Source organism: Acanthaster planci, linkage group LG08 (genome assembly GCF_054643075.1).
Source record: "Acanthaster planci isolate LZ-2023a linkage group LG08, COTS_SCS, whole genome shotgun sequence".
NCBI lineage: Eukaryota > Metazoa > Echinodermata > Asteroidea > Valvatida > Acanthasteridae > Acanthaster > Acanthaster planci.
In genome coordinates, this window is record NC_141784.1 from 968605 (window position 1) to 988601 (window position 19997).

The following is a 19997-nucleotide window of genomic DNA, read 5'->3' on the forward strand; positions in this document are numbered from 1 at the left end:
GGCTTTTCGTTACGTAAAGCCGAAACCAGTTCCTTGGTACAAATGTAATGGTGGAGAACCACGTTGTACTGTGGTATAAATTTTCAGCCACAGCCATGGTCACCTCCTTAATTAGGCTACTTCGGGATTTATGGCCACGACATGAAAAAGCGATAGTGATATGCATGTTGGCTCATGGAGACAGTGGTGATTTTTATTCACTGATTGTACGTGTATTGAACGCGTCACCTCAAGTGGAATTACAACAGAACCGGCCGATCTTCCTGAGTTCAAGGCTCTATGGGCCGATAGACCTTGCCCTAGAAGAAAAGACTGTTAAGTCCCACCAGAGGAATAAATGTGGAATGATAACTCGGCGAGTGCATTAAGGTCAGAAGTACGTACTTGGCATTTTTTTTTCAAATAGAAATGATCATTCCTTAAGTTTGGTTTCTTTGTTGTTGTGTTTTCGAGATGCAGAATCGGACGCTGATGTTAAAATTTTGGGAAGTGTATAAAGTGGTAGATATGTAAACTTCACTTTTCATTTTTTTTGTCGGCTGTAGCCCACTCGAAGCTTTTCTTTTATCTTCATAAATTGCCTCCAAGTGAAAGCTTTGTCAAAAGTTTATGAAAAACCTTAAAGCATGAAGTGTTCGATTTTCGACATTTTAAGTTCATAATTGTGGACAACACAAAAAAAATTAAACTGACAGTTGGACTGTTTGGTCATTGAATGCTGTCAAATACTTTAAGGATAACCCAAACTACTCGAAATTTTCTCCAAAAACAAGAAATCGAAAAAACAGTCGGTTAATCGGGTTACCTCTTGTTCAGGTTATGCGTCATTGTGATAAAAGAAACGCAAAATGGCAAAACAAAGTTAGAGGTCTGATGCCAGAAAACATTTTAATCAATTCCAATCGCAATTAAAGGTTTACAGCAAAACATTAAATGGTTACAGGTCAGTGCACAAGTGCAGCGTGAGAAGGCGTACCGACGACCTCACTTTCAACGTAACTTGTCATCAAAATTCCACATGAACTCTCTTCATAGCACGAGTGTTTGCGCTACACAACGTTTGTCATGAAAGTCAAGAATTGCACTTGAAGGTATATGTACAAACAATGATTACTATTTCAGGACCCATACCCCTGACCAAGTACCACGTGATTTCGTTCCCTGGTCACGCCTTAACACTGTACAGTTTTGTTGTTAGTGCATCGTCTTAATGTTGTTTAGGAAAAAAATGTTGCATCCTTACTCCCCTTCGGCAGTTGTGTACAAAGTCTACGGGGGTGAAGAGAATTTTCGAAGTATTTCCCAACAACATCGGTAGGCCTAAATGTTTCTCAGTCCATAATTCGTGTCTTTCCAGCATTTCTGTAATGACTGAGTGTTATTGTGATGACATATGAAGAGAAAAGTGGAGTCAGGATGCAACATTTTAGTCGTTGTTTATAATCACCATATAAACTGCAAGAGTTAGATCTTTTTATCAAAACGCCCCAGAGTTTTATACCGAAAGTAAATCAATGCAAGAATCTTTAGGGAACATTTCGCTAATTATGTAGTAGGCCTGTTGCCGTCATTGAATGGATGCCAGTGATGCTTTACCCTCTCTGGTTCGAATTTAACAAATATAAGTAAAAGCTCAGTTTTAACTCAGCACACAAAATCTATACTTTCAGACGGAGAGTATTATTGCACTCCATGAACCCTCCGAAAATCCTTCTTGGCAAAAAGCCCTCTGGTATACCCTGACATCATTCAGGTGTTTATTATTTCCCCCCTCCTCCGGTCGTCAGTGGTCGTAAACAAGTGTGGTTTACTATCTTGAAAACTAGAAGTACAAGTTTGTGCATCGTGGTCCAAAGTCGTCACTTTTTTTCGGTTAGGAATTTTAAGGCAAAAATATGTAAGGATAACCCAACTTTACGTGTGGTGCGTTTATAACGGTTTAAGGCAAGATTAAGAAAACCCAGACTAATCAAGAATAGTTATCAAGGAGGTGGTCTCACATTTCAATTAGCAAGACCTTCAATATTTAGCAAGACCTTCAATATTTCATGGCAGAGTATCAGTGGAAAGAATGAATTCCTAAAAATGGCCAACAAACGGCCAAATCGGGAATTTTCAAACCGAAAATATTAAACAATTATCTAAATGTTGCAAATATAAATAGCAGTCGGCGAGGTTGGAGTTGCTCCAAAATGTGAAAAAAAGATGATCTCATTTTCAGAAACTAGTATCGTCATTTTATGGTTTTTATATGCCAATATCAAGTCCCTGTTGTCTCAAAGTTGAAAATAAAAGCAAGCAAACTTCAATTGATAGATCTTTCTCATTTGAGTCGGTGGCAGTCTGTGTGTTGGTCCTTCCATCTCAATAGGTGGAATGCGTCACGAATAAGTGCAGGATCTGTGAGGAGAAAAACATTTCCTGTACAAGTTTGAAGCAATTGATAAGTCAGTTTTTACGACAATTTATGGGTTTAGATTATGCCAACGAAATACATCGGGCCGTATGTCCATCTGTCAGAACTCCCGGTGACTTCATTTTTTTCTCAATAATCCAATACGCATTGGTCAATTCCACCTTGCATATCACTGTACAATTTCTGTATCCGCAACAATTCAGGTTTCTTGCTATGCAAACTTTATCCATGCGTGAAACAATTACGTGCAGCATCACACAAGCCGTAGAGATGTTTTAATAATCAGTCTGTCATATCATAATTGTTCAGTCGACACTGTGGGTTGGATTGAAGGCATTGGGAGCTTTGTAGGCGAGACAATTAAACCAATTTGGCAAATTGAACGCTTTTGTCTGCCTACGCAGAAAGCCATCAGAAAACAGACTTAATGAAATTGTTTCATCAAACCATCCATAATATCCAATGGTGCATTTTTTGCTTCACCTCTTCACTCCTACATAATTACGGTCTATTATTATATTCCCACTGTGAATTCTTAACCAGCATTTCATGTGAAATTTAAACCAATTTTGTGTCTCTCTGCCAAAAGTGGTGACGATTACGCACAAGCATAACTACCGTTTTAAGAAATCTCTTGGCTACATGGGTCTCTTCGTTGAATTGTGCTGAGATTTAGTACTGAAAACTAAGATTAATTCCGAATTTCAATAAGAAACAAGTGCAGAGTTTTTCATAAAAGAAAAGACAACTGAACAGTTTAACCGCCAACCACTTAAGACATGTAACGTTGCCAATTTTTACAACGTTCAAGGTCAGCAAAACAGGCATCCGGTATCATTTATAAGCAGGTTTTGTACTTAAATAGGCATTGATTTTATTTCCTCTCCATTAGTTCTCTTTGTCAGGTCCTTTTCGGTTTGCAATCCATTTTCATTTTCACATATTCCCAAGCAAAAAAAGAACGCAAGGAAAGAACTAAGTCCATCCATGCTCTCAACACAGTCTAACGAACCCTAATAAGACGGTATATCACATTCACTTTGACAGAAGTAGGCAGGATTTCAGACTTTCAAAATTAATTGAAAGCCCGCTCAGTGATAATGATGTTCTTCTGAACGCTGTAACCATGTGGAGGGCTTTACTGGCGTTAACTGATTGATTATCAGCTTGGGTGGAATGATAACACCCTGCCCAAGACATGGGGGGAGAAACACTTTTTCCCCATAGGGGATATAAACTTTGACAACTTTGAGCGAGAAATGGCCACGTCGCTTCTGCCCTTGAACATCTACTACGGAAGTGTCGCCAATTCGTATTAACTGCTAATGAATCAGCGAGTTTAACGTTTCCCGAGTGGCCAATGTTCCGTTGAAACGTGGCAAAATAATGTCATGTAAAAAATTCAGATGTGTGACAGTGAGCTATTCTCCTAGAAGTCCTTATCTTATTACAATGTAATGGATAGGTGACGATGTACTATTAAATAGTTCCCTTACCTGAAGTAATTCCGCCTTGCAATCATCAGGAATCATTACGTAAATATCCCTCAGTTTGCAAGTTGGTTCTTCCGACTCATCGGAGTCCTGAAACAGGACATAAAAATAAGGTTTTTGAAAGTTTAATTTTCTTTTGTTTCCTTGCGCTTTACATAAAGCTGGCAAAACAATTTGATTACATATCCTTACAGAGGAATGTTCAAAGATTGCATTTATCAACTATAAACAGCTCTTCAACATGAAAAGGGTCTTGAAAAGCGTTCTGCGTAACAACAAAGCGACGAGTAACCTTGGTCCTTTTGCGTTTTCCTTTGTTCGTTGATGAATCCCTGACGCTGTAGTGCGTGCGGTATCAAACTCGGATAGGTCATTTTGTCGTTTCTGCATGATTTGAGTAACCACGTAACCTGTTGCCTTGGCGATGAGAGTTTTCTCTTGATTGAGCTCGGCTGGCGCAAACGATGGCAAGCTGTGCTTGTGTTGGGGCTTGTGTGTTCAGAGAAGAGGCACATCACGAAGTCCGGATTGCCAGTGGCGGGAACGCGTTGAGTTCAGCTATCGATTACTGTACGCAATCTGAAGATCTTCGGGCACTGCATGCTTGGTTAGACCCGATATTTACTTTCGATATGAAATAGAATCGTGAAGGGGTTGATACGCTTCTTACGGCCGACCGCCCTTTTCGGTAACGAGTTTATTCAAGGTGTGCTATCTCGGAAGAAATAGCGTGTGACACGTCGCATTTCCTGAAGATGATTACTTCATCAGAACGGAAAATGAGACCATCTCAGGCCCGAAGGGGCTGTTTGTTGTTATTGTTTTGATTTTGATGATTCTCTTGTCTGTTCTTTTCTTTCTTTTTCCGGTTCATTTCGGCGCTGTGCGGTTCCAAATACTGCACTGGTCTCTCAGATACAGAACAAAGGGCAAACGTCAGCACGGCTACTCCTCGTGATGGCTCTTGAAGTACTTTATCATTTAAGTACTGACACATGCACACGCGTGTTAACGGCCTTGGTCTGGTCAGAAGAGAATAGCAGAAGAGTCATGGCGCATAGCAATTTAAACTCGAAATCTGTAAGGAGCATTCCCAATAATGACATCGGGTCTTCCAGTCTACCCAAATGAGCCAAATGACCCCAAATACGAAAGGTCCAGAAGCCCTTTAACCCTAAAAGAGCCGGGGCGGAATCCACCCCCTCCCCCAGCTTTTTCCCAATACTGCCGCAGCGTATTTTACTCAGGATTTGGGCCTTTAGGAGTTTTTAGAATACCTCTTTGTGGTCATTTGATACCAACTTTGTGAGAATCAGACATACTAATCTTGCCCAGCGAGCATTTCTCCGAGAGCCAAAAATGTATACTTTTTCCATTGCGGTGCTCAATGCACGCAGGCAGGCACGCATGTACCCTTGAACTTCAAATGACCGTATCGACAAAACCATACGTTTGATTGAGTTCAATCTTCACAAGTGAAGTTGCCAAAAGAATGAGCAAAGCACAGCCACGTTTTAGGGGCGGAATCCATCCCCGGCTGTGAGACTGGCCAGAGTAACCCGGCTCTTTTAGGGTTAAAGGATGACGGGATTGTTAAGTGCTTTCACGTGCACATGTAAGGGACTCGCACAGCGCGTGGCAGTCATGTACTCTCACTGAAGTTGGGCCTTTGCCTTTTAGCACATCATGACGTCAGAAATCCAGTTGGATGTGACCCAAGCCCCAACTCCACTGTCGTTGTCGTACTTGGGCGCCGTAAGTTTAGCGTGTGTCCACCTTCTGATCACGCACACTCCACACCATACTTGCACGAACAAATTGCATACGTATTCTTTGCTTCCCAGAAGCGATCATTGTGTTATTTTTCAACATAACACCTTTGGGTAACAAGGCTTGAATGAAGGCCAGATTATCATTACAGCTGTTTTACTTTTAAAATACGTTTTTATATATAATTTATGCTTAATTAGTTTTAGTTGAATGCTAATTAGTTTATCGCTGACAAATTCCTTTTTTTCTAATCCGTGGTTCTCGAGTATTATAATTGGGAAATACAGCCCGGAATTTCAACCGGGGAAGCTTCCATGAGGTTTCTTCTAAAGAGTGGCAATAAAGCTAATTCACATAGGAAATTGCAGGGCAAATCCCCAGACTGGTGTGTAAGTTTAGAAAAAGCACCTCTGGGCGTCGTTTCTGGGTATCAAAGCACGCAGAGCGTCCCATCACACCGCAAAATTACATCTCCAACAAAGAAATGCTCTCAGGTTCACCAAAAAGTCCCGTCCAACTAAAAAACGCATGCACAGCCTCCATTGGGCTTCAAGTCAATTCCTTCTGTGAGGGTCGGTAGCCTTTCCAGGGACACCGTAGTGTTGTCTTCTGGAAACTTCTGGAAGGCGAATTACCGCCCAAGGGCCTGTCGCCCTTACGCAATTTAGTCCAATTATATTGTAATAAAGTCTCGTTGGAATCTATCATTTATGTGCCAATGTAAAGGTAATTAACCTACAACAATTTTCAATAATTAATATTGGGTCTAAACTTGCGCGTCTTCATTTTGCAACATTTTTGGTATTGTTCTACCGTATGAATATTATAGGGAAATGTGTCTTCCGTACGCCGGACGAACGCTCGCTCCTTTTCTGGCTGACACCGAACGGTGAGACAAGCGTTTTTAATGGGGCCTATTTTTCTGCTTTTTGTTTCTCACATATGCCATTGTTGTTGTAATCTTGAGGTTGGGAGAGTGCATTCACCCTCCCTACGATTGCTGGTTGACTGTCCAGCCAATTGGACGTCTCCTAAATGAGATATTTTGTGCCCCAAAATCCTGTCAACAATTCTAGCGATCACATGTGTGTTCATCACATGTGATCGACCGTTCGTTGCATGTGCGACCATATGTGTACCGTACTGCATGCTCATGTCATGTTGTGCTTTTTCCTCTGTACGCAGCCACTGTGTAGAGCGAGGGCGGTCCCGACCGGCGTCCGGGGAATTTAGATTAGGAACTTAAGAAGTCCGGGGAATTAAGATTAGGAACTTACGAAGTCCGGGGAATTTAGTAAGTCCGTGGAATTTGAGGTTGTGAATTTAAGTCTGAGGAATCTGAGTCTGGGAACCTAGATTGTAGTTTGTAAATTTGGGAATTCGAGTTTAGGAATTTTATTTCGGGACATTTGAAGCATCCTCCATTAGAGAAACCTATCTTTGGGGAATTGTCTTTTGTATTGGAACCTTATTGGGGTAACCTTGTCATCTTTTTTTTGTGATCTGGAGATAAGTCAACAAATATTACAGTGAAGTTAAAACTGCATACTAGTGTGATTGACGATTGATTATTTCTGGTCTGTTGTCTGTTTCCCTTGGAGCATCCGGTCATAAAACACTGGCGGACTCACCACAACGAAGTGCAAAACTGCACTACCCTGTCCTGACCCGTGGCACTTAATTGTTGGATTGAGCCAAGTCACTCTCTTCAATGGTCGCTTCGAAGGTGGCTCAACAACCAACTTTTTGAGGCACCCAAGTTTTTCCGGGGTAGGGGCAAATATACAGTGAGGGTCTTTATGTAATCTCGGTAGCCTTTCTATAACAGATGAGGCTTAATTTGCGGGCTTTCTAGGCAATTAGCAGAAAAACTGAAAACGAATTCCCCCTCCCCTCCAAAAAAGAAATTGGCCTCTCCTTAATTTTAAAACAAATGTCCTTCTTTTGATGGAAGCCGTGATCCCATTATGCCTCTTTCTACCATTGTTCGCTTTAACTTCACTAAATTCATACCCGCCGGTAACACTTCATCAAAAATCAAAGTTTTATGTGTTTTGCTTCGGTTGAGCTTGGTTGCCAATATCGTACATTTTTTCTTACCAAAGAGGGAAATTTTACTCTTTCCAACTGATACAGGGGAGAAGAAAATTTAGACGTTAAATTCACTGATTCGAATAGATGAGTTTTCACAGAAGTGATTCCTACCTAACATTCTTCAATCTCAAACTAGAGTAATTTTCATTTCAAAATTGTGTGTCTTTATTTCTGGTGAAGAGCGAAATATCACCGTTAGAGGGCCTATGCCAAGGAGAATGGGTTCTGGGTGGGCTGCGTTAGAATGGGATGGGGTGAGGGTGTGCCAGTGGTCAGTATTTTTCCAGTCAGTCACCTTTGTGGCTTGATAATTAGAGGTCCTTACAAACCAAGAAATCAACTTACCCCAACCCAGTCAAGATTCTGATACACCAGTGGATTTAAGGACTGCTCGGGCGAACCCCTCTTAACTGTAAAACAGAAGGGAAGAGAGTTCAGCGGAAGTCATCAAACAAATCAAAATTTATGTCGAGACAAATAATGACCAAGTTTACTTCCCTGCGTCATGATTAGAATGAAGTGGCTGACAGCTATGCTGCTGTGAACCTACGCACAAGAGTTCGTATGTGCCATCACCAGCCACCTCAACACGACAACAATGATATGCAAAGAAAGTGTCCGTGATGATCACTCCATTCTACTCGTTCACTTGTGGCAATTAATGTTTAGAAATACTCAGGCATCACATGCCAAACAGAAATGAATTTCGTCTTTGTAACTTAAAAAGCTGTTTAGCCTCTCCCTAGGGGTTGACCAGCGGTATCTCAACGTATCTTTAAGTGTGTGAGATATCATGTTCACATTTTTGTAGCCTTAGTCAAGGTGGCACCCTTGATGCTTACATTCAACATGACAAATATTAATACGCGTGCTAGTGGTAAGGTAGTGGCCTTTCTGTGTTACCAGTACATGAGTACACCGGGTACCACGCGCGCCTTGACTAAAGACTAATTATTATTATTATTACGGGGGGGGGGGTTACTGGATGATGTATCTACTTTCTGACGCGTTAATTGCTTTAATGCTTTATTAAAATTTTAGTTTTGGGTTACTGAATAATAGCTTGCAAGGGTTTTTGTTCTCCTCAGTCGACATTAATATGAATAACACATTGCATTATCAAATGAATTTTCAATAACTAAAAATAATGATAGTTGTCTTTCTCTGACCGCTTACCATTAATATTGTTTAGCTGCAGCTTTTCTTGAAAATGTATTTTGCTCCAGCATCAAATATTTATGGAGTGGGTGAAATTTGTTAGCATTCTTGAATCTGTGAATTCTTCTTGTATTTTTCTGCATAGTTTGAAAACCACCGGCAGGAAAAAACCGCGACATGGCGTAGCAAGAGATAAAAATCGCTTGAAGAAATCACGGCTTGTAAATATCTTCAAATTGTTCCAGATACATTTCTTTGGAATGCGTCCAAAGGAATCCAAAGGTGAGGATTCTTTGACTCGAATGGGTTCAGACGCGCCATGTCCCTCCCTCCACTGCTGTTCATTGTGTATGAGAACTAAAAGGTTTATATAATTTGTCAGACAGCTGTTGACAGCTGTAGGCCTAGACAGTGTCTACTGATGGTAGACATTGTCCAGTAGAGAGTGTCTACTTGTGGCATAAAAAAGTTTACTTTGATAACGAGGAGTTGTTAAAACTTAAGTTAAACTGAAAGTAAATTGGTTAAATGCAAATTTAAAAAGAAAACTACAAAACAATAACAATAATCCGTTACAATTAACAAATAAATCAGTAATAATGACAAAAAGTGACCACGAAATTGAAGGAGTATGTGAAATAATGAACAGGAAACATGAAAAATAGAAGTGACGTGAATAATAAGCTCGGTAAATCGAAACCTTCAGAGAGATTTGCAACCCTTCGAACGTCTTAATCGATGCACTTAATAAGAGCGTTTGTCACAAGTTGTGTTTAACGCAGTAATCAAATGTCCCAACTGCAGTTTTTATGTCTATCAAGTCCACTTCGATCCGAAAGTGTTTTTACATGTAAGAATGTACAGTTAACTGTACGTTCTGAAAAAGAATGTTCGGTTTATGTACATTCCTGAGGATAATCACATCAGTAGTTTAACAACAGAAAACTTGTTTCACAGTCACCTGATGCATTTGGTGACAGCTGCTGTGAAACGCTTCAATGACTAGGGGCAGTCTTTACGACGGCTGTTTTAGTACAATTTCAAAGCATGAAACATGTTATACCTAAAATTGTTATACCCTAAAAACGAAAATGACTCCTGGATTGTTCGATTTTTCTCTAAATCTTTTACAATGTTAGTCATGACTCCTTCCCATGACAAATGCTAATAATAAAAATTATTCCTTCCACCTGGGGAAAACCTGACTCAAGGCCGGTTTGTTCTCGATGTGAAAGTAAACGCGAAAATGAATTTGCCGACAACGCACACACGAAACCCTTGCAAGATTCGCCCTACATGCCTAAAATTTGAAATATGTCCAGCTTCTGTGAACAATACGGTGCGAGCAGGCCTTTCGATAGATTCGATTCGATAGATTTCATCCGCCTGTCAGTTTATCGATCAATAATGGATTCATACACCAGTTTAAGTAATTGTAAGTTTGAATTTGACAGACATATGTACCGTCTCTTACACAACAAATATTTCTGACTTTTTACAGTCTATAAATGGCTTTGTATTTGGAAGGCATAACTAACACGTCTTTTCAGGTTTAACTTTGCATCATGAGGCAAAAACAGGCGGTAAAGCGAAGATCCATCAGGTGATTGCCAGAGTAGCAACGCTCGGTGGCTGCGAAACATTAATGCCTAGCGCAAAATTACACACTTCCAACACAAAAAGGCGAAAGATCGATTCATCGCAATGTACACGCAAGCAAATTCTACAACAACTAACTCATAAATAAGGATGCTTTAAGTAGAAACTTAAACATTTTAGAAATGAAACAATCCGCTTTCAATGTTTTGAAATGACCTGTACACCTACAGTATCCGGCATGGCATTTGGCGAACTGATTCTTCGTCGATTTTCGTTCATTATTTTAAAATGTCCATTAGAAAGAGCGTATTATGTTCGGTGACCGCCTTTTCAGGGCGGAAAGCATACTGGGTTTAGTATAGCCTTTAGTCAAGGCGCGCGTTGCTCAATTTTTCAGTCTGATATATATCACGGGGGTGGCAAAATGTTCAAGTTCCTTTGTGTCGGGTTATAGACGGATCCGGTGACCATAGTTAACTATCATTGGTTATTTGCAGTGTGGCCCACGCAAAATGGCAGAAACCATAGTGAAAACTATTCTACAGTCCGTAACAGTTGCTCCCCGTACAAAACCAAACACAATACTTTCCGCCTTGAGGGCCACGGTAAACGTCCAGGGAAACGTCGCCCCATTCCAGACAACACACTGCAGTGGTACTGTACTCCACACACGCGTTCTTGAGCTTGACGCGAGCGTGCATTTGGAAGGTTATCGCACCCTATTGGTGGAGGAGGCAAGTAACACGCTTGTACAACCAGTCCGTGGACATTATGGGCGTCTTTGATTCACACGGATCTCAACCTCGTTCCCATGGGTACGATCTTGCCGCGCCATGTTGGTTCCCACCATGCCTTGCGCGATCTAACCCCTGGTACTGTATTATTTAAATATGCTACTATGGTTGCGTTCAATTAGTTTACACGTGTCAGTCAAACTTACAGTCAAATTTACAAGCGTTCCATCACGTGATCCTCGCACATGCTCTGGTGTCAGCCACCACTACCCCGGCTGGCGAGCGGGTGTCTGGAGGCTGCCCGAGTGTAATGACGTCACGGATGGATTTTTCGAGCATCGACACGATGGAACGTGGCAGGGACTTGACCTTTTTCCCAGAATGCCTTGGCGAATACACTGCAGCGTTTGATTAGCCTCGTTTTGAGGCTTCCCTTGCGTGTAACACTCGTGTATTCAGGGAAGCTAATCGAACGCACCCTATATGGGATATTTAAATTAGCCCTTTAGTCGGTGTGTTTACACGCGACGCAGATTTAAGCATGCATGACGTGAAAGAAGATATAGGGCGCGAGCTTGTAGCCTTTAAAATACGCGTGCAATACGGGTGCATTCTACCGATGCTGGTATTTCTGCGCGCGAGCTCATTAATATTTTGTGATCCCATGGGGTTTTACAATAAGACAGGCCATAATCAGGGGGGATCAAAGAAATATTTCTATAAATCTCGAATTTAGGACTGATAGTTTCCAGTTCGGGGTATTTCTTTCACAAAAAGCCCAAAATTGTGGACCTATTTTGGATAAAGGCGGGCGGCTACATTCAGAAATGGGCGCTTAGTTTTATTGCTATTTTCGGGGTATCTTCGTTCAAAGGCGACAAAAAAGATTTCGTGGCTAATCCCCATGAAGTTGAAACGAAAAGTGATCTTGTGGCCATAATCTTGAATTTCCAGTGAACAAATGGAGGCCAACCTCTTCACGAGAGTCAACAGGCGTCGCTATTTCGGTCCGATTTTGCACTGTTTTCTACGGGCGCGTATTTGGTGTAGTGCAATCACAATAAGGCGCCTCCAAGAGTTTGCAGCGCGTTGACCAATCACGACGAACAAAATCTGTAGACACAATGCGCGTTTAAAAATGGTCGACAAATTTCACGCATTGTGATTGGCCAACGCGTTGCAAAATCGTGGAGGCACACTATTGTGAATCGTACGCATTGACTTTACGATATCTCCATTATAGTCTATAATGGAGATCAATGATAATTATTCATAGCCAGTTAGAGTCATTTTCGAATTCTACACGATCAGGGGCTAGTGAAGAAACATGCAGTCCATGGATCTCGATCAGTGATCCTAACGCTGGTTCGCTTCATCCACTATGCGAGTTTTGGTGTCCGTAAACCAACAAAGGATCACTGATAGTGATTCGGATTTGTGTGAAACAAACGCAGCCTCAATCACACCGCTGCAAAGGCTCCTTATAGATCTGCTTTGCCAAATTGCACAAGGCTTAGGGTTTCCGATATCGAAGTGGTTAGGGAGTTATTATGTTATCAGGTTTGGTCATGCACGTGTGGTCATGTTTTGCGCTGAGCCATCTCTATGGAACATGAAACCTTATCATCGGATACGCAATTAGAAGGTATAATATGTATTTGTATCCAATAAAAGATATAACTCCGTATCATATCACCTCATTATTATAAAGCAGTATCCAAAAAGAAAATAATGATAATAAATTCTGAGATTAAACTCACCCTGCCCCGTCAAGACCCTCAGGCAGTCTTCGGTCGTAATGCCGTCACGGCAGGGAACTGCTGAAAAACCACAAGTGGTGAGATTAGACTTAAAATCCGCAAAAAGTATGTCAAGTTGAAAAGCAACTCAGAAACACGAATGGCTGTGATCATGATTCCTGTTCCCACATGGGATTACAGGATCAACGAAGTGAGGCGTCTTATCTCGAAAATGGCACACTTAGGTATAATCACGACCAGAATGGCTATTTAGAGCTTAAAGAATGCTCTGTCCTTGTTGTCTAATTTTGAGGTTTTTGTAAGACTGCCATTCCGGACGTTCCCAGTCCAGAATGCTCCCGGCCAGCAACTAGGACAATACACTCCGCATTTGGGAAAATGAGTCCTCGTCAGCTAGAACATTTTTCCCGCCGTTTGGTTTATTTACAGGCAGTTTCATACTAATTTAATATTTCAATAAGAGATACATTTCATATTTTTAAAAGTATCTTAACGGCAGGAAAATTGGCTAAATATGGATAAAAAGAAGTAAAAACCTATCTTCACATGAAAATTAATCCCTACGCTGCGATTGCAATTAACCCTAAAAGAGTTGGGGCAGAATCCGCCAATCTCGAATTTTTTCCGATGTGGCTGCAGTGCATTCTCGAAACTTATCCTTAAAAAGTTTTCATACTAACTCTTTGAAGTCATTTTGACACCAATTTTGTGAAAAATCAAACAAACTGTTCGTGCGAAGCGCGTATGTTTTCTGAGACAGGTCAGCAAAAAATGTATAATTTTTCCGCTGCGGTGCTCAATGCACGCGGGCTGGCACGCGTGTAGCATTGAACTTCAGTTGATCGTTACAACAAAACCGCCTGTTTGATTTAATTTAAACTTATCATTTTTAAGATAAGGATGTTTTGATGTGCTTGTTGATTTAAAATAAATCACGCTTGGCACAGCAGCGTTATTAGTTGGGTGGAATCTGCCCCCACCCGACTGTGTGATTTTGTGCGGAAGTATTCATCAAAGTTTATGCCTACTTTTTCCAACTCCGACCAATTCCATCATATGAACGTGTATCAAAAAACAGCGGCGGTGCTCGCGGAGAAAATTTGGAGAGGTAAGTGCAGTAACTAATATGGCCCCATTCATCCCCAGTTTACAGCTATCATAATGGAACTTACGTGAGGCTGTTGTTCTAACGGCTAATAGTTGATGAAGAAACAGCAACAACATCAGAAAAGTCCAACCTGATTTCATCGTCATCGTTTCTGAAATGGCGAAAAAAGAGCCCGTTTGCGCCTGACTATTTAACACCTTAGCTTGAACTGCGGGGCAAAGTTGTATCGAGATAGAGCAGAAACGAAATCCAAACCACGGCGAGATATGGAGCAGACGGAGGCTGAAATAGATAGTAGATGACGAGGTTGAAGTTTGCAGGTGCTGTATATCCTGCGATGCTGTCAAGAGATACCAAACCAGTGTGGCTCTCTCTTGTAAGAGTGTGAGTTTTATATAGCCGCAGACATGCAACGTCGATACGCATCTGACGATGTACGCTGTTGGAGAATTCACCAGGACGTTAAAAACAGGCGTAGCCGTCGGCTAAATATATGAGGGGAGCCAACAGGCGTAAGGTGATTTGGGCTTCTCTGGCACCGCACGCGTGTTTGATGCGACGTAAATATCGCTAATGCTAACTAAATATTGACCAGGTTGGAGTGCGCGTTATTTTGTCCGAGTTTACAATGAAAACTAGCGCCCAGCTGCTGGCCGAGTTCTACGCGCAACTCTTTTTGACGAAGGAAAAGAGAAGAACGTAATTAAAAGAAGTCAGTGTTGGCTTTGGAAATGAGGTCAGTTCTCCACCGCTATGGTTTCCTCCTCACAGTTCGTGGTGTTGAGTTTCAAATTGCTTGCGGTTTCAAATTATTCAAGTTAATTTGGTGGTTGACGCAATATTTTTTCTGAGGAAATTTATACGCGTTGCGTTTAACGCAGTTTTAAGCAATGTGGCCCTAGAGTGTGATATTATCAGTTATTTAACGAGTGTGAGTAGAACAATGTAATGGGTCTGTGTCCCGTTTTCACGAGGCCGAAGATATACGGGACACAGACGCACTTCGTGTCACAGGAGCTCGTATGATAACTAACAGACCTTCCATTTCTCATTTGTAACGGGTTCATTCGTAAAAGCTGTTCACACGAAAGCAAACACGAACACACTATTGTGACGTCAAATCAAAACTTTGTGCTCCTAAATCGAAAAACACTTACACAACTGAAGCGAGTTTAAACGCAAGTGTTTCATGACGTCAAGTCCAAGTGCGCTTTCGCATTCGCCTAAAGTATGAACCGGCCTTAAAGAGAAACCTTTTGAAGATGTGCACTTAAAGAGCTGCACGTGTTTTTACGAACTTACTTCTTCGCTTTTGTAAACATCGAATGAAAATGATTCAACGAATAAATTAATTATGTCGTAAGTGATTAGAAATGTTGATTGTTTTTAATCATGAATTTTTGCCGGGATGGACCATCAACGACAAATCACGCGTATCTGAAAGGCGGAGTAATATCGGTGAATCAACAAGCGAGCGCCGAAATCTGTAGAGACTTACTTCCGGAGGCGAAATCCTGAAAAACTGATTTAGAAGATAACTTAGAGTTGCGTCGGTGCATTTGATCTTGTCTACGGATCAAGACCGACAACTTTAAGTAAATTCCTGTCTCTTATTTAGGGTTTGCGAAAGAAAACCTCATTTTGCGGACTTGTAAAATTGCCCGCAGAGAGCTGTGCCTTCCTGTATTCTGTCGAGTTGTCTGAATTCACAGCAAGCTGGAGGCGCTTGACAAATGGGGTCGGAAAACCAAGATGACCCCTTCACACCATTCTAAAACTGCGTTGCTGGAAATTAAGAGTGGTTGATATAGAGAGCGGTCTACGGTTGCTATTTAACGACGTTGAGTTTTCTTATTGAAAGTCACACTTTTATCGGTGAGTAGATTGAGCGTATTAAGTCACGGGTGAATGTCAATTTTATCAGCACGGTCTGGTAAATACTATTGTTTCCTTTCACTGTAACTTTTCCTGCTCGTCCCAAAGTTCGATCGGATTGGGTTTTTTTCTCAGCTCCGGTAGGTGTTGGAAAAATGGGGGTGGGGACGGGGGTTGTGGGGGGGTGACTTGCCCGGCCATGGAAACTCAGAAAGCGGGGATGAGGGTGCTGACACCGTTTATGAGACTAGGGGGCGATGTTCACGATACGGATTTACATCTGCAATATTTATCTATGTATTGCACTCCTCCAGAATCTTACAACGAAGCGGTATATTTATAGTTTTTCACTTGTTCTTCTTTTTTGTTTATTTTAAAACTTCAGACATTGAAAAACACTAAAGGCTGTACAGGGGCTGTCTAGGAAATACAAATGTCAAAAAACCTGTCATCCAAAGGTGTGTGTAACCAGGGCTGTCTAATGCATTTTGGTTGTTGGGAAGTCTGGCAAAATCTTCACGATCATCCTTAATTTTTTCTCACCACAAGAAAGTGCATGGGGGTTAATTCAATAGCCCATCCCCTTGTCAAAAATTGGGGAGATACAATGATAACCCAATTTCCTGAGATTTACACCCATGCTCGGCCCTCGACCGAGGTGGGCTCTCAGGCTCGTGCCGTGCGCGGTTTACCTACCCTTAGACTGGACGAAGCTCGGCCAAGTCCGACCGTAGCACGGCTAAGCTTTGCCAGCGAAGCCTGCCTCAGCTCAGCTCCCTGTAAAGTCTTCTCCGCCCCTCTTGTTTTTTTCGTTCAGTTCACATTGTGTCGCCTCAACGCCCGGGCAAGTAAGATTTCATCAGACAGATAAATTCCATATGATCATAATTTATTAACTAGAGGCCAGGATTCTATAACAGGACGTATGTTTTCACTTGGGACATTTAGGTTGGTAATCCGATCTCGCTGGGAAAAGGGTTTCTCGCCTTCCTTCGCCCTCCAGCGCATGGGACCCCTCGTGTTTTACAACAAATATTAATATTTTGATAATATTTCTATACCAGTATTCAGCTAACTAGCCAAAAGCCTTTTGCCATCGGACACTTACGGAAATGTGGCATAAAAACAACCCGCTCCTCCCAAAAAAAAGTGCTCGGGGAAGCGGAAATAGAACTGATATCTCTGTTCACCTTTTGTTCGCGGGTACTCGCAGTCTGAACGGATGCGCCAAGCGAAGGGGGGCAGGTGATGCAATGGGCCCAAACAGCCACAGGGCACGGGCATGATTGGCCGGGATGGGACAGGTCCGCGAAGCCGTGAAATGAAGTCATCGATACCGGTGAAAAGGACACTGTCTCCAGGGCTGAAATGGAGGGGGGGCGAGTTTGACTACTCCCTCCAAACCCTGTTTGATGCGTTACGATTTCAGGTTTGCCACACCAAGTAATTATGTGAGAAACTTTCTGAGTCATGGTGTGTTTTAAAAAAAAACAGTGATCAAGAGCTGCTGGTGTCTTGATATAGGATCACACACGTGGACCTATGGCGGTGGATTTGTAAGATGTAATTAATAGACAATGTTTGCTTTTTTTCATTTCTGTAACTACTATTCATTCAGCTTTCCTCGTGTATTTATAAATGAAGGAAAAAGGGGCACAGCCAAGATTTTTGGTGGGGGGTTCCGGTAATTTCTGTTCGTTCAGGGGTAAGTAATTGTCGCCGTTGGTAAATCCATTTTAATTAATCCCTTTGTTTTGGCCTTCATCGTACACACAAAAGACCCCCACATGGTTTTTGCGGGGTTTTTTTGGGTGGGGGGGTCTTCCAACCTTTAGACGTCGACCTGCAAAAATGGCAATGCGCAGCAGGGGTTGAGGGGTTTACCCCTGAATCCCCCTTTGGATCCGTGCCTCAGGTATTTACATATTCTTACTTGAGTCCCGTCTCATATGACAAGCAGAAAAGAGACCGTATTATCGACGTTTGTTATCAACCTAAAACTGGCAAATTAAAAGGCAGATAAAACAAGTCTGAAGGAGCATTTTTGGAGATACTATTAAACCGCCACTGCCTGGTGTCAACTTACGTTACTCTAGTTTTTGACCCATCTCTAGTAAAGCTAACTCAATTAGAGTCTTTTCTCTTACTCAAGGTCCATCCCCGTAGGAAATGTTATCCGTGCGATTGTATACAACTTGGCAATTCTCATCCACGCCCCGAGGCCTTGACTGCTGTCCCGTACCACTAAATTCAACTTTCAGATTTAAAAAAATCCCCATTGTATCTGAACATGGCTCACTTCAAGAACCTGGCAAGGCGAATCTCGGCCAAAAACAGAATATAATCACCAACATCACCTCAGCTTGATATTTGACGCCATTGTTGACAATGTATCAAATTATCTCTGACAACAAGTGAGTTTTCCTCTGATACAAGTATATTCAATACCAAAATGACCTCGCCCCTTTGCCTTGCATACGTTTATGTCCAAGAAGGTGAAGTCCAAAATTAGAAATTTTAATTCAATTGATAAACATGCATTTGTGATCCTTGTTTCCAGAATAGGGCCACATACCGATGTGTGACCCCATTTTCCTTATTTACTGTGTAAAAAACAAACATGGTGATGCATAGAAATCATTCGATCTGTTTGTGTTCTTATTTCTTTGGCGCCAACTGTTACATAGTGAACTGTGTATCAAACCAACGGACAGTTTAACGTATGGTAATATATCCAGTGTCCAACGAATGTAACCAGCATCTTCCTACGTCACAAAGATTTCAAATAAATCCTGCCCCTTCTTGGCAGAACAAGCACCTGTCTATTAGGGCCAACATGCGTCTTTCACAAATAATACCGGAGTACAACACACCTGACCTCTCGAGAATTGATCTCCTTGTCTCCTCATTGAATTATTTTGCCACCTGATGCGGTTTTCTGACTGCGCGTGCCTTATAAAGGGTAGCTGCAATCAATTTCTTTTAAAACAGACGTTCAAAATGCACCTTGGTGTCTCAGTTAACCTCATTTTAAACTGTTGTGTCACTATTTCAAAGGGTATTTTACTGCCTTTGGTTGTTTTCTGCTCACCAGTATTTCCATATTCATGAGCAAAACTGTGATGTCATCCCAGGAAGAAAGCCTTGAATTGTACACAAAAGTCCTGCATTTTTGTAGATTTTTCTGGACTAAATTTTCTCTTTGTTGAATTACTGATTCATGGTTGTTTATGTACATAGCAGTAAGCAGGTATCAATCCTTTTCTCAGAAATGTTGTCATTAAGTAAATTCTGGGTTCGCTACATAAACTATGCACTAGATGACATCACAGCAACATCGCCCTCAGCTGTCCAGGATAGCATGAATAATTTTAAGTGTTTGAAAAAATATACACTTTTCAATGTGTTCAACCAAATAGGAATGTAACAGAGTTTTCATACACTGTAAAAGAGTACAAAGTTGCAGAAAAATTTTGTCTATGAAAAATACATCGCAGCTTCACTTATCTGCATGAGTCAACGACGTGTTTGCCCGTAAATCCATTTGAAGAAAATCAAAGGATATGGCCTCAAATGGTCGTTTTAACAGATTCAAAACTTGTGCATGTATGGAGATCTCTGCGGTATTCTTGTCATGAGATTACTGTGGATGGAACAGCATCGAAATATTTATTTGCATGGAAGAATAGGACATACCTGTCAGCAATAGGATAGTTTGAAATGTCCCAATATATTTCTTTCCATTCTCCGGGGGACATTCGCCCACAGGTTAATGAACTCAATAGCCATAATTCAAGGCCCCATCTCCCCGAAAGAAAACATGCATTCCTTCATTAGTGCAGCGATGCACGAACTCCCCTTTTGTATAATGGACTCATTAAGGTGAGTCGGCCGGCATTTCCCGCCAAAACGGACAGCTAGCGTCGAGCCGCGTGGACTGGCCTTCTACCTGTCGGACCAGATTTCCCGCGCTTTTCTTGATGACACGGT

At 41.6% G+C, this 19997-nt stretch overlaps 1 protein-coding gene across 2 annotated transcripts; it reads right to left on the reverse strand.

Moving 5' to 3' along the window:
* Positions 1-862: 862 nt before the first annotated feature.
* On the reverse strand, positions 863-14719 carry LOC110978137 (uncharacterized). Of its 2 annotated transcripts, none has more exons than XM_022232886.2 (5): positions 14197-14719; positions 13025-13084; positions 8119-8183; positions 3913-3999; positions 863-2400 (listed from the first exon to the last, which is right to left on the reverse strand). In XM_022232886.2, exons 1-5 carry the CDS (start codon positions 14276-14278, stop codon positions 2365-2367), a joined length of 330 nt encoding a protein of 109 aa, XP_022088578.2. In that variant the 5' UTR covers positions 14279-14719; the 3' UTR covers positions 863-2364. The 2 variants fall into 2 exon arrangements, with proteins under 2 accessions (XP_022088578.2, XP_022088579.2); XM_022232887.2 differs by having other exon boundaries at positions 13025-13081; positions 14197-14694.
* Between the last annotated feature and the right edge of the window lie 5278 nt (positions 14720-19997).